This window comes from Patagioenas fasciata, chromosome 11 (assembly GCF_037038585.1).
Source record: "Patagioenas fasciata isolate bPatFas1 chromosome 11, bPatFas1.hap1, whole genome shotgun sequence".
In the NCBI taxonomy this organism is placed as follows: domain Eukaryota; kingdom Metazoa; phylum Chordata; class Aves; order Columbiformes; family Columbidae; genus Patagioenas; species Patagioenas fasciata.
The window spans coordinates 9004044-9018197 of record NC_092530.1 but is presented as its reverse complement, the minus strand read 5'-3'; the positions used below and the strand labels follow the sequence as shown (position 1 = coordinate 9018197).

Below are 14154 nucleotides of genomic sequence, written 5' to 3'. Positions count from 1 at the left end.
GCCTAAATAATAAATTAAGCTAATAATAAATGATATTGCATTAATTAGAAGTTTGGACTTTTTAGTTTACCTTCCACTCCATGTCCTAGTCACGAGCAGTTCAGCCTAAAGGACACGTTAACCCTCACCCATGTACCCCAGCCACATGCACAACCTCTGTGGCTGTTCTGTCCTCAGCTTCTGCGCAGACTGCACTGGAACCAAAGGTAATTAATACCAAATTATTGGCATGTAATGTCTAGACATCTTCTTAGTGGGAGCTGGGCTGGGATCCTGTGAGTTCCCCGCATACCAAACACTAAACATTCTTCGGACCGTTTGGATTGCCTGTGTTGAATTTGGAAGTAAAGGGCTCCATTTCCTATTACTTAACCTAAAGGCCACCCAATACTGTGAGCCCCAAGAAGGGATTATTAGCTAATAAATAATTACTATAAAAGAATAAACAAAGTTTAAAACTCAATAAGAAAAGAAATAAAATGACTGATCTCTGAAGAACAACTATGACAAGTAAATAGACATTGCTGCTGGGAAAACCCATAATGGAATAGTTCAATAAAGTCCGTATGTCTTGCACTGTAATGTTCCCAAACTGATAAAAACGAACTATTTTAGAAGCAGCCAAATAACATTCCACAGCCATATACCATGAGTGTTTTAAGACATCTTGTAGTAAGGACAGATCAGCGAGAGCTTTTTTTAAGCCGGAGCCAGCATGAATTAATACATCTTGTTATTCCTTGCTTTCTCTTTCCTTTGTCTAATCTCTCCCTCCAACAGCTTTAGTTAACAATTCTCTCTTTCACTTCGTTAGCCGTATGTGGGCGAGGATGAGGAGTAGAAAAAGTGGGTGGAAAACTTCTCAGCTGTCTAATTCTGGCAGAGCTGGGGTGGAGGTGACTGGAGGGAGATGGAATTATAGGAACGTCACCAGAGACCCCGCAAAGAAAATATTCAGCTAGCTCCCAATCCATCTACTTGAATGGCACAGAATAACACTTATTTTTATAGCCTGACAATTCTGATCCGCGATCTTAGTTCATTCATTCAAAACATGCTAAAGGATGGACTGAGGATAAGCGATAAGAGAAGCCTGGGAGTTGGCTGAGAACTTGCAGGGTTTGCTCTCATCTCTGGCAGCGGGTGTTTCCCTCCCTGTGAAATGACAACAAGCACTGTGTTCGGCAGAGCTGATGGTGGCATGTGCGATGGGGAAAGGTGCTGGACAGGGCAGGAACCCGGGGAAAACCGGAGATTTGAGGTGCCTCTGGGGGAACTGGTATCCACTTGTGGCATGGAGGGACCGATGTCTCTGGCCCTGGGGAAGGTGGGTGGGTGCTTGCTACTCATGAGCAATGACCTCCCCTAGGCTTCTTCCTCACACCCAGGGGTTGCAGGTGAGGAATTTAAGATGGCAAGAAGACAAAGGGACATCTCTTATGTCCCTGCTGCTAGCCAGGCTCTCTCAAGAGACAGTGTAGTAGTCCCTGTGCTCCTGTGCTTGAGTAGAGCCTCAAACATCTGAGAGTGGAAACTCTGTTCGCCAGACTCATCCCACTATTCTAATGTGGTCTTTTTGTTCCTTCAGGAGGTTTAAACCTGGCATTTGGGTCATTTTTTTGGAGTGATTGTGAATTTCACCAGCAAAAGAGATGTATGATTTTCATTGCAGGAACATCCACACGGCCAGGCCACTCTCTCATATGTATATGAAAGGGAGAAAAGAAATGATGAGAAACCCCCAGTGAGGACTGAACTATGTATGGATTCTGCTATTCTTTTCTGCTATGTCCTGTTCTCCCGAGCTCAGACCAGTATGTTCAGTTTACTAACAGAAAATGAAACAGGAATCCAGCTCCTTGCAACTTGAAGAGGGAAATCAGGCAATTCATGGATGTTTCACCTGGTGTTAAAAAGCAGTCTGCAGAGGTAGCTACACAGTAGTTCAAATCACAAAATGAAAAGTTCAATATTGACTCAAACCCACCGGGAACATTAAACTAGTATGATGCAATTGCCTCAACCACTATTTGACCAAAATTCCAGTGAAGTACATCTTAACATTAACAATAACCACATGCTTTTCTTTAGTAATGAGACCCAGCCCTGAGAACACATGAGGACTGAAATTCACTTCTCTCTCCGTGGAATAAAAATTGAATAATCATTGTGATGAATAAGGCAAGAGACATCCATTTTACATGCCACCTTTGTCAAATAGATGTCTAAACATCGTGTTGTGATCAAAGATCACGTTAGGCATCAGTGGTCGGCTGGAAAAATCCCTGCATGCTGCCCTGCAAACCAGGTTTTGAGCAAGAATTTGGGTCTGGTCATTTCTGGGGGTTGGTTCCCATATTCTTAGCAGCTCTAAAAAGTTAGTGCATTTTCTTATATGTTGCTGAACCAGCTGAGGGTGAACTCCAGGGATGCAGAGAAATCTTAGAGACAAGGTAAATTCCACCTTCTGCTCTGCAACTGCAGCTGTCATTGGACAGGCTCAAATCACACAGGAAAAATAACCAGGCTCAGCTAATCCCAGCTTCATAACACAGTCAGTAAAAGCCACGCTCAGTCAGACTCCAACATCTTTATTATTTCATCTGCCTAGTCAATGCAGATGAATTAGTTGCTAGGACATGGTGGGAATGGATTGAACTGTTTCCTGTCTATTCCATTTCTGGTGGGAATAAGGACTGATAAAAACCAAGAAAAAGTCTGAAGGCTATGAGTTTTCATCAGTCTCTATTTGAATTATGTTCTGTTATCTAAAGACTCCGCTTAACACAGATTGGACTTCAGAAAGGGGGGAAGGAGAGGAATTGTCTGCTAATGTAAGCAGGGACACAGTGCTGAAACCTGAGATTCACAAAATCTAGTTTTATTAATTTGAATAATATTTTTTATTATTTTACGTCCTGAATAAATCTTAATCAGGACGTAAAAATCATTAGGAATCACCTCAGAATGTGTTTTCAACCAGTGGATCACCAGGACATTAAAATGAGAGACTGGAAACTGCCGCATCTTCTCTTTCTGGGGAAATTCGGCAATAGGGGAAAGCTGGGAAGGCCCTAAGGATGCGCCAGCATAGACTGAGGATGTCTCACTATCCCTGCATGGGGGACGGCAACCAACAGATGTTTTTTGAGTCACCACAGTTGTGAAACCCTTCACTTTTCTGTGTGGACTAACATAACTTGAAGGCCGATCAGCAGATAGAAACTAAGCTCTCGGATACCAGATCATATATTTAGACAGACTGTATATATGGAGAGAAACAGTAGCCATGAGAGCTGCAAAACTTTTGTCAATCCATGCAGCAACCAGAAAGGAAGCAACTTTGTAGGTACATGTCACCAACCTCCATTTTTTACAAGTAATTAGCACGTTGTAGTTGCTTTTGCCTGAGATCTAAAATTATTAGAGAACATATTAAAACCAGAGCTTAAGGGGCACTATGCCAACTAAATAAATCCAATTTATAAATATCTTCCAGCAAGGGGAAAACTCAGGAATGAAATGCGAACGCTGATGTTCTCCTTCCCAGGCCAACCTCCATGGTTTCAGAGCTCTATTTTAGATTACGATTAGAGCTGGAAAATCTCCATGAGAAAGAGCAGATGGCTAAGGCACTGATCCTGCCAGATGCTGATTTAGTCTGGACCCAATCCAGAAGAGCACTTTAGCTTTGTACTTAACTTTAAACATGGGAGGTAGCCCCAGGATTATCCTGTGCTTCAAGGTATGTGAGGATATGAACTACAGCATTTAGCACCTTGCAGGATTTGGCGCTAGAGCATCTGGAGCATCTACCTTGAAACCTGTAGCTGCAAAACTGCTCCTAAAGCCACAAACCTCTGTAAGTCCCACAGTCTGAGCCAGACCACAGCATCTTCTCCAAGGCATGGCCAGAAATCTCTGAATCTACAGCAGAACAACAGCAGCGATTCCTCAGGGATTAGCCTAGACGTGGGTGAACAGTGTCACACAGCATCACCACAGGTATCAGGGAGGCACTGAACGGATAATTCATAGTTTGTGCAGGAAATGTGTTCCCAGTGCTGTTTGGAAGGGGAAGCAGACAGGAAAGTGTAGAAGGAAGGAGATCTACCCACCTTCACTTGGTAACACGGTGGGCAGCCCAAATGGGTAAAGACACATTGAGACCTCCAGCTGAAGCAGGCAGGTTCACTCTGAAAATCAGGCCGGTCATCTCTGGCCACCGTAGGCCTCTTAAATTACACAGCAGTTTAACTCCCGCTAGTGGGAGAGCAAGGTTGGGCAGTACAAAGTGCTCTCTAAGTGCTAAGCATTTTAATGAACTTGGAGTCCTTATCAGTTGTGTGCGCTTCACAGGACCCCTCTTGCACTGAACCGGTCTTACACTTTCTCAAAACTGAGGGAGACATAGAGGTTTTTGACCTAAAAAGTCTTTGGAGAGTTTCAAACAGGGTATGTGACATCATTACCAGAATCCCGGCATTTATAAACAGCAGAGATCCGAAAATGATCCCAGGGCTGTGGAATTTAAAGCATGCTAACAACCCACGGAGCTTGGGAACTGCACGAGAGAGCTCCCCGTGAGCACGGCCTCCCCTCCGGAAAGCCCACTGCTATTCCCTGACATCATTGCTCAGATTTTCAGCACACATACCTTTCTTTTATCCTCATGCTTCGTAGTTTCAATGCTTCTGATCTTGTTGCCTATGGACATATTCTCCCGAACCACAACTTTTTGTCCGTTGGGGTTGCATCTGGAGGTAGAAAAGCAAAGGTGGTGGTCAAGAACAGCTCACTGCAGATAACTCAGGGGGCATTATTAAAGGTAGAGAATGTCATTCTTAGACAATAATCTTTGGTCTTAAAAACTCATAAAATCTGTTGCTGCTGGAGATTGTTAATTCTTCATGAAACTACTGTATTCCTTCATTGCGACATTTCAAAAGAATATAAGAAGCACCTTGCCAGAGGTAGACAAAGATCACTATGTGACCAGCAAGGAAACATCCCAAACTTTCTGAAGACTGAAAACAGAAAATACTGGGGAGCTAATTAAATCATGTGAGTTTAGCGTGGCTAATATGAGTTACACTCCAGCTCAATGAAGCTGTGCCTCTCTAAGTGCTCTTTTAGCACTTGCAATGCATTGAAAAATTCAAAATGCCAGTCATTCAAATCCGTGGGGAGGTTAATACTGCTGAGTGTGTCTATTTGTCTACTCAGCTTTCCGACATGAAGTGCAGGCTGAGGGAGTAGAATGGATAAATACTGGGATAAGGATAGCAGAAGGCTCCTATAACACTGCATATTCCCCAGAAGATAACCATAACACAGTCAGTTATCAATCTTCATTTTTGAATTATGGGCAGAGAGCAGTGTATGTGGCACGTCATGCAGAAACGTGTATCTGCACCGAGGCAAAAGTCTTCTTTAACTACAACCCTTGGAATAAATGAGCAGAGACACAGGTCCCATTTTTAGCAGCACAAAGGTCTCAGCAAGGCTGGAGCTCCAGGTTTCCTGCTGAGGGTGCTGCCAGCTGTACAACTTGAGGAAACCTTTCATTTTAGTGTTCCCGGTTCAACTCCAGTCCAGCACGGCTGGGTGTTACAAACTGAAGTCCGTGATGGCCAGTTAGTGAAGTCAGTTTGGTTCCAGAAGTACCTGGGATCGCACCTTGCACAACACACAAGTGTCCTCACGACACTTCCCATGGCCCATGCCAGCGGCCTCGGGGCCCACCAGAGCAGAACAGGATTATAGGGGGTAAAATTAATATGGACGTCTGCCAGTGATAACCGAGAGCCGATGGTGTAGAAAACTAATCCATAAATCAGCCATGCCTTCGCCAAATCTGCACAAGACACATGGCTAACACCCTGCGTCAAGGGAGGGCTTATAGCTCTCAAAAAGCCTAATTAGAAGATGTCTTGAGTGACTTCCTGCAAGGCACAGTTCTGTCTTGAGGATGAAGGGAAAAAACTGAAGGAAGCAAATCACATCACAGCTCTAAGGAACAATGATAGTGCTTTGGGATTCGAAGTGCACTTGTGAGGAGGGAGGAGAGAAAGAGAGAGAGAGGAAGTGAGACAACAGAAGGAAACGGGGGCTGTGTCATTTCCCACAGGATTCCTCCTACAGCTTCTGCTGGAAAAAGATAAGGCTGCCCCGGGGGCCAGGAGAGGTAGACGCCACTCTGGAATTGTATTTAAATTGATAAGATCAGAGCGCTGGAACAAGGGTTATATGAGGTCTTTTGCCATCAGGTCACTGGTTTGAATCTGGCTTAATTCGGCATTCATGTCCAATTCTTTCTCCCTAGACAGAAAGGTCTGGAAAAGATTTCAGGTCATCTCTGTGGCTTTCCTACAGAATATATAACCTGTTTCCTTATGGGGTTTCCATTCTACTCTTGTTACAAGCTTGTGTGCCTTCTGCTGACCTGCGATGCCAGCAGCCCCCCCTGAGCCTGCAAATCTCTGTCGTTTTCTTCCTGCAGGAGCAGTGTAACTCCCTAAATGAGGGAGCAGGTTACTTCCCTTGCGGAGGGACACCAGGTCACTTTTTAGACCCAACCTGAGACCAGATCACCCAACATCACTGTGACCGCTGCAGCAGAGGACCTGGGACAGGAGCTGCTCTGTGCCTTTTCCCTGTCTCATGGCTCACCATTCGCAGTGCTTGGAAAAGCATTGAAACAGTGAGAAAGTAAAGAACCACCCAGCAATTTTCTCTCTTGCTTCCTAGATCTGCCTTCAGTTTTTTTATGGATGGAAAAGCTGACTTCAGCCCTCTCATTGCAGGAAATAGTTGAAGTGCAGTCAGAATTGTTATACATGACTCCTGGGGTACCAGGGGAAGCATTCAGACCTCAGCCAGGACCTCTCTCTATACATCGCTCTGCTCATATAACAGCAGGAGCAAAGACAATGTCCACTTGTATAAAGTGAAACTCAAGAGGCACCTTGTGTTTTAACTTGCCTCATTCCTCTCTGATAATTTTGACCCAGTGACTTATTTCTGTGGCTTCGCACCGCCGGCTGCCTCCAGACCTCAACAAAAAAAGTGCGAAACCTTTGGCCACCTTTCCCAGCTTCTGCAACGCAGGTGCTGCCACAAGAACCCATGCTCAGTGCGCACTAGTGAAGATAACCCTTAAAAGTGGCATAATTTCCATGTGGCAACTAAATGAAGCCAATTCTTTAGCAGGTTTGTCTGGCAGTAGCTCTTACAGGGGGGAAAATGTGTCACCTCCACACAGAAAGCACCGATCTGTTTTTTCTTAGTCAGCCATGTAGGCTGCATCCAAGAGGTGTACGGAAAGGTCTTGGTAAGTCAGAGGGACATTGCTGGTCAAGCTAGAGAAAATTCAAGCCTGGTCTTCAATCACTTTAAACTTATCTGACACAAATCTGATCATATAGAAGGTGCTTGTAGCTCCAAAAAGATCATACACAACTGCATGAGATCTTCAGGTGGGAATCACTGCTTGTGATTTTTAACAAGGATAAATGAGACATACTGGAAAGAAAAACTGTCTTGAAACTACCAGACTATTTTAGAACATGTTCATGTGTAGGGATGTTCACTTACAGCGTGTCTGTGAGGCTGCAGGGCTGCCACTTCCACTCGATCTGCGGGTCAGGATTGCCGCTTACAGTGCACTTGATCTTGTGTCTGCTTCTTAATTCCACCCGCTCAATCTTATCGAAATCAGTTTCCTTTTCATAGATTTTGGGTCTCTCTAAAGAAGGGGGAAAAAAAAAATGAAATGAGCAAATATATATCCATGGTCATGGTCCTGTTTCCGTCAAAGGTTTTGAAACTTTTGGCTGTGATCAATAAGTGATGATTTAGTGAAGCGACTGAAGTTGTAGGGAAATTACCAGCAGTACTGAAAGCTGAAACAATGGTATTAGTTGTGGTGTTTCAGAGAATACACTGAAATCCTGCCATATTCATCCTAATAGCTTTCAAATGTTGTTGTGAACCTGCCATCCTTCCAGAAAGTTTATGCCACGAAATGTTGGTCTGTATACTGTGGGCAAAATGTAACAGCATTCAACGTCTGGTGGCACCTTCTGAGCCTTATCAAACAGCTGCAATATTGTTACCATTGTGCAGCTTCTCCCCAGGGTTTTGGAAACAAAAAAAAATAGTCTTTTTGATCTGAAAAGTTTGCTTTTCTGTTTATGTGTAATGTGCACGGGATGCAGGGGCGAAGAAAGCAAGGAAGAAGTGGTGGGGACAAAACACTTGTAGGAGAATGCCAAGAAATTCTCACCACCAGCGAAACCATTCCAAATGTCACTGCATTACTCACATCTGGAGGGGTTGCAGGATCTCACCCTTGGGTTGGAAATCTCTCAAGAGCAACCTTTTGTGTGACACTTTCAGGGCTGCTTGTTGCCAGCAGGAAAGAAATGCTTTGTCCCATCTACTTCCAGCTCCCACGGGAACATGCGAAAATGAGAAATAATGCTAAAAAATCCCCAAAGCGGACTGAACTTTTCCTAACCTCAGAGAAGGGTGGGTTTGAGTTTGGGGTGAAAGCACAGGCTCTTCCCTTATGCAGACAGCTCTGCCCATCCTTAGCCGTATCTCTTTGTCTGCTTCTCATAACAGGAAATCAAACAGATTTATTGGTGGGTCCCTCTGTGGACACCTCCGCACAGCCAAGTGTGGCAGCTTTACGCTGAGGGCTTTTGACAAGTTGGGAAGTGAATGTAGATTAGATTTCTATTTTTCGGGTTAACTTATTTTTTCTGCTGTCAAGGAGGCCCCCAGATATGTAAATATGAGCTACTGCCCACCTCATCAATCTCGAGCCCTTTCCCTCTTTTGTTAATAGGGTTTTTTTCCCTTCCAGCCCTCTGCTCTAATGAGAGGACTGACCAGGCTGATCCCGTGTCTCGGTGGGATCCTCGCGAAAGATCTTCTGAAAGATCTTCTGACCTCGTCATAGCCTGAAAATACATCAGCATTTCCTTCTCGACCACGTGAAAGGAGTATTGGCTGGAGCTGGTTCAGCCATACCCTCACTCCTCTGCTACAGTGAAACATCAGCTGCTTTAAAGAACCTTCCTTAGGCCATGATTAACATTTCCCTTGAAAAATCCAAATTATAGGCCTTGTTTGGTTTTGCTCATGTTCCATTTTGCTTTTTTGATCCCCTTTGGTTGTCTTGTTTCCCTGTCTGCCTGCACATAGTGTTCTATCAGGCTCCAGATCTTCTCTCCTCACTCCTTCGTCCCCCCAGACCACGAGAGGGATTGTCTTGTGAAGAAGATGAGGAGGGAGCAGAGTTAGGGTCTGTCCAGCTCACATGCCGCCTGTAACACGGACACCATTTCCTGCACCGCATCGCTCTGGGTGTCACGACTTACTGCCAAGCAAGTGCTTTCAGATTTGTGAGCAATTCACAGGACACATTAGTGGGACTAATGTTGGATTTCCTTGGAACTGGCATCTCATTTCCCATCAGTAAATTATTTCTGATCATAAAAATAATTTTGTAAAACACCCTGGGTAGAGAAGCACATTTTTCATTATCTTGGGCATTTTTCTTTTCAGTGTGTCTGGACTGACCTCAAAAGTGTGATTTTCAGTTGGAGAAAGAGGCTCCAAGTTCAGTCTGAAAGGTTATTCTAGTGTTATATGAAAGGTTACTCAAGTGGTGTATTCTCTGGGCTGTAAGAACAAAGCTTTACACACTTGGGGAGAGATACAGTATATTTGTGTGGTCTTGTGTGCGTGAAAGTGTATGAGGGAACAAGGTTTGATTACAATCTTTTAATATGAGGAGATTTTTCTCTACTCTCGGTGAAATGATGAACGTGATTGTCATTTAAATTATCCTTCTAAAAAAGAAATAATCATTTTATCTTCAATTAATTCAAATAAGAACATACATGAGTGACGAATGAATTCCTAATTCCAGAATTACTGTGTGGCACTTTTAAGTGTTACCTGAAACCTGAAATGAGTCAAAATGATTCATCAATTGACATAATTATTATTTATGCAATTACTTTCTTAAAACTCGAGGGGCTGGCTAAAAATGCCTCCCCATCATTTCTTGTACAGTGCCTTATAACATGGTTAGTGTGGGTTCGGAGCTAATTAAGGGCATGACTCTTAGAAACTGAAGCAATTTTGTAAGTGTCTCCTCTTCCCTGTGCATATTCTAACAGTGGTCAGTGTCACTCTGCAAACGACTCTTCCTGCTGCGCCAAATCCTATTTACAGAAGTTGCCTCAGTCAGTGATGGAAACAAGTTAATAGGCTTCCGTGGTGGGTTCTGGCCTTTTAGATTTACTCAGACCATAACTAGATAGTTGGCTCAGCGGGCTGGCGTCTGCAGCCGTCTCACCTGCAAAAGGCTCTCCACGTTAGCCTGATGAGGAGTTTTTAGTCTAAAGCCGGTGATTATCTAAGGTACCCCTAGCAGTGTATTTCTCAGATAACTCTCTCCCTCCTCCAAACACTCCTTTGCTTTCTCTTTCATGTTTGCTTGCTAAGCAACATGGTGGATTATGCACAACCTCTTGTTTGCTCATGTTTAGGTGGGAGGTAAAGCTTGGGGTAGGAATCCATTTGTAAGCACTGCCAAAATCCAACTATATTTCTGGTTGCACCTTAAATGATGCACCTAAAGTGTGGGTTTCATTGAGGCACTTATATTTGCATGTGTAGTGCTGTTTTTAAGCATGCAAAAAATGGTGTTGGGAATACAGAGCTTTAGCAGGCATGGGACTAATGGCAGTTCAGAAGGTGAGCAAGCAAGCGGGCTGGCTCTGTGCAGACCCCACAGCGCTCCATGCCTGCCCCTGCCCCTGCCCCTGCCCCTGTCCCTGCCCCTGTCCCTGCTCTGCAGTGGTGTGGGGAGCCCGACCCACAGCACTTTCAGCTCTCCTTATCTTTAGCTCACCGAACACCTACAGAGCCTTGTCCCCAGCCAACAGTCACAGAATCACAGGATCGCAGAAAGTCAGGGACTGGAAGGGACCTGGAAAGCTCATCCAGTGCAATCCCCCCATGGAGCAGGAACACCCAGCTGAGGTTCCACAGGAAGGTGTCCAGGCGGGTTTGAATGTCTGCAGAGAAGGAGACTCCACAACCTCCCTGGGCAGCCTGGGCCAGGCTCTGACACCCTCACCATGAAGAAGTTTCTTCTCATATTTAAGTGGAACCTCCTGTGTTCCAGTTTGTACCCATTGCCCCTTGTCCTGTCACTGGTTGTCACCGAGAAGAGCCTGGCTCCATCCTCCTGACACTCCCCCTTTCCATATTGATCCCCAGGAATGAGTCCCCCCTCAGTCTCCTCTTCTCCAGCTCCAGAGCCCCAGCTCCCTCAGCCTTTCCTCACACGGGAGATGCTCCACTCCCTTCAGCATCTTGGTGGCTGCGCTGGACTCTCTCCAGCAGTTCCCTGTCCTTCTGGAACTGAGGGGCCACAACTGGACACAATATTCCAGGTGTGGTCTCCCCAGGGCAGAGCAGAGGGGCAGGAGAACCTCTCTGACCTACTGACCACCCCCTTCTAACCCACCCCAGGTACCATTGGCCTTCCTGGCCACAAGGGCCCAGTGCTGGCTCATGGTCACCCTGCTGTCCCCAGGACCCCCCAGGTCCCTTTCCCCTACATTGCTCTCTCCTGCCTTCTCCAGTAGTGCTGAACTGCAAGAGATCTTTCAATAACTCCTTTCCTGACCTGCTGTACCCCTCGCTATCCCACTGCTCTCTTCCTGCTCCCCCAGCATCAGGATCTGCCGGCTGACTCCCATCCCTTGGCCATTGCCCTCCCCAGGCAGAGTTTTCTCAAGCAGAAGCCAAACAAACCTTAAAAGCTTTCTGGTCTCTGCCTGCTTTTGGAAGGCGCAATGTTCAGATAGCTTTAAATGTATCGAAATAAATGGGTTTTCGTCCTCTCTGGCTTAAAGTGTGATTGTATCCCCAACTCGCTTTGCAGAGGTGCAATTGCTGGTGTGAGAGCTGACCTGAATAACTAAAGACTTTGCTGCTGCTGCACTGGGAAATGCAATCAGAAAGCAGTTCAGTTTACTGTAAATTTCAAATTGATCAGCATTATGCAAATCTCACCTTACTTTCTAGCGTTATCTTTAGTTTGGAGCATTAGGATTATGATATCAACCCTCCACCATTCTGTCTTTTGCATGAGGCTGTTTCTGTCCCTAAATTCATTGCAGATGTTGTTATGGGGTTACACACTTGTCACCCAAAGGAGCATCCAACTTTAGAGGACAGCACATAGCAAGTTTCCCTGCCTTTTTTAGAGAAATTGTGCTTTACTTTCAGTGACCTCTGACTGAGCTGCTGTTCATGTACCTTCCCCACTGCCATTTAAACTGGGTTTCAAATAATCTTTTCACCAAAGCAGAGTGGTCCAGTGAGGCATTTAGTCTCAGCCTTATACACTTTGCTGGAAAGGGGGCTTCATTAAAACTATTGGTAGAAAGGCAACTTGTTTTCTATTTATCCTTTCTATTTCCCAAAAGCAAAAATAATTTGCACTGCAGAATCTTTCATCTGATGTTCATATGGTACTTAATGGAAATAAAAGCTCTGCAAGTCAAGCTAGGTGAATATGCTGTATGGTAGATAGGAAACTCATTAATACAGGTTTGGACTGGTCAAACAGTAAGGGAAGAAGAGGCTGAAATTTCCCCCAATGCAGAAACACTTTGTGTTCAGCTTACAAGTGATTTTTATTTTTCTCTTTTGTTGAAAGAAAAAAAGAAAAGAGTTAAATGACCTGAAAACAAAACTTTTGTTTCAGGCTGAACAGAACATTGTGTTTGAGCCCAGCTGATTTTGTCGGGGTGTTTTTCTTTCTCTGGTTCTGTTTGCTTTTTTGTTTTACTTAGCGCAGCACTACGCACAAAGCTGCTGTGAAGTGGGTGCACGGCTTTGTCCCCACGGTCCCTCTGAGGAAGCAGATGCCAAGATGAAACAAGTAGCCAAAATCGCTCCGTGAGTCAATCCGACGGCCAGGAATAGAGCTAGGGTCACCGATTATCGGTCGCCTGCCTAATCTCCAGCACACACACCCTGCTGCTCCATTGTAACCCGCTGCTGCGGGCTGGGAACGCCAGCAGGGTGGAAGCAAACAGGAGAGAAACCATGCAGCCGGGTACGGGATGGACAGACATTGCAAAAAATCCCAGGCCGCTCGACCTTGTAGGAAAAAAGCTCTTTCCCAGTCCAGCACCACCGCAGATCTCTCATTCAACCCCGATGCTGGGAATTAAAAAGGGTTTTCTCTCATCTCTCTCTCCCCATCATATTTTTCGTGGCTAAACAAAAAGCAACCGCGTAACTATGAACTGCTTAATTTTTAGCAGAACAGGCAGTTTGTAGGGATTTTTGTCTCTGCCCTCTTTGCCTGCTTTTCAAAAGAGAAAAGCACCAGTTAATCTACCTGCAGGCCTGGCTGGGAGCGAGCATGGCAACCACATGCTGCCGCTTTCCGACTCCCCCACCGCTCTGCTTGTGAAGGGCTGTCAGGGAGAGATTGCTGCTGCAAAGACTTCAGTCAAATGCTACAGATTTTTTTGGCCGACTCCAGCAGGCCCCCACCTTCCTCTTCCTAAAATTGCTTTGGCTACTTCCAACAAAATGAAAATAGCTCATCCGACTTTTTCATTAGGGGCTCTGCTGGGAGCGCACAGAGCCCGAGCGGAGGCTGGACTGCAAAGCTGCAAGTGGACAAGGTTTGTGTGATGTCAGTGAGAAAATCCTTCATAATTTGCTAATAATTAGTGTGCCAGGAAGAGCCACTGCTGTCTGTTTGTGCGGATACATTTTTTCTTTTCTTTTATGTATCTCCCAGAGGAAAAATCCGTTGTTTCTCCCCTGCCTGTGTCTGATAAATGAGACTCGAAGGAAAGGCTGGAGCACTGCATCTCTTTGCCTTTGCTCTTCTCCAAGTGTCTCCCCACGCAAAGCACCAGCCACAGCCATACTGCCCGTTCCCAGGAGAACAGCAAAGCGATGGGCTTGGGGGGAGCACATTGCGACAGCAGTTGGATGCAGACAGGCTGTGTTTTATTTGGGGGTTTCTAGTTTGCTTGGCTGGCCTGGAAGGTGGAAAATTAGCTTTTCTATTTTGACTTTTCTTGAATGGCTCAT

At 45.2% G+C, this 14154-nt stretch overlaps 1 protein-coding gene and 1 long non-coding RNA gene across 3 annotated transcripts in view; one reads left to right on the top strand and one right to left on the bottom strand.

Annotated features, from left to right (window-relative positions):
• Nucleotides 1-14154, bottom strand: part of LOC136106322 (vascular endothelial growth factor receptor kdr-like) — a 130504-nt gene that overhangs the window by 49836 nt on the left and 66514 nt on the right. For both annotated transcript variants that reach the window (XM_065846616.2, XM_065846617.2), the window contains exons 10-11: nucleotides 7597-7747; nucleotides 4658-4757 (exon numbers count right to left, since the gene is read on the bottom strand). In XM_065846616.2, coding sequence (XP_065702688.1) covers nucleotides 4658-4757; nucleotides 7597-7747 — 251 coding nt within the window. The remainder of the gene's footprint in view (nucleotides 1-4657; nucleotides 4758-7596; nucleotides 7748-14154) is intronic.
• The window catches only part of LOC139828836 (uncharacterized), a 172335-nt gene that overhangs the window by 147350 nt on the left and 10831 nt on the right, over nucleotides 1-14154 (top strand). The window lies entirely within an intron of this gene.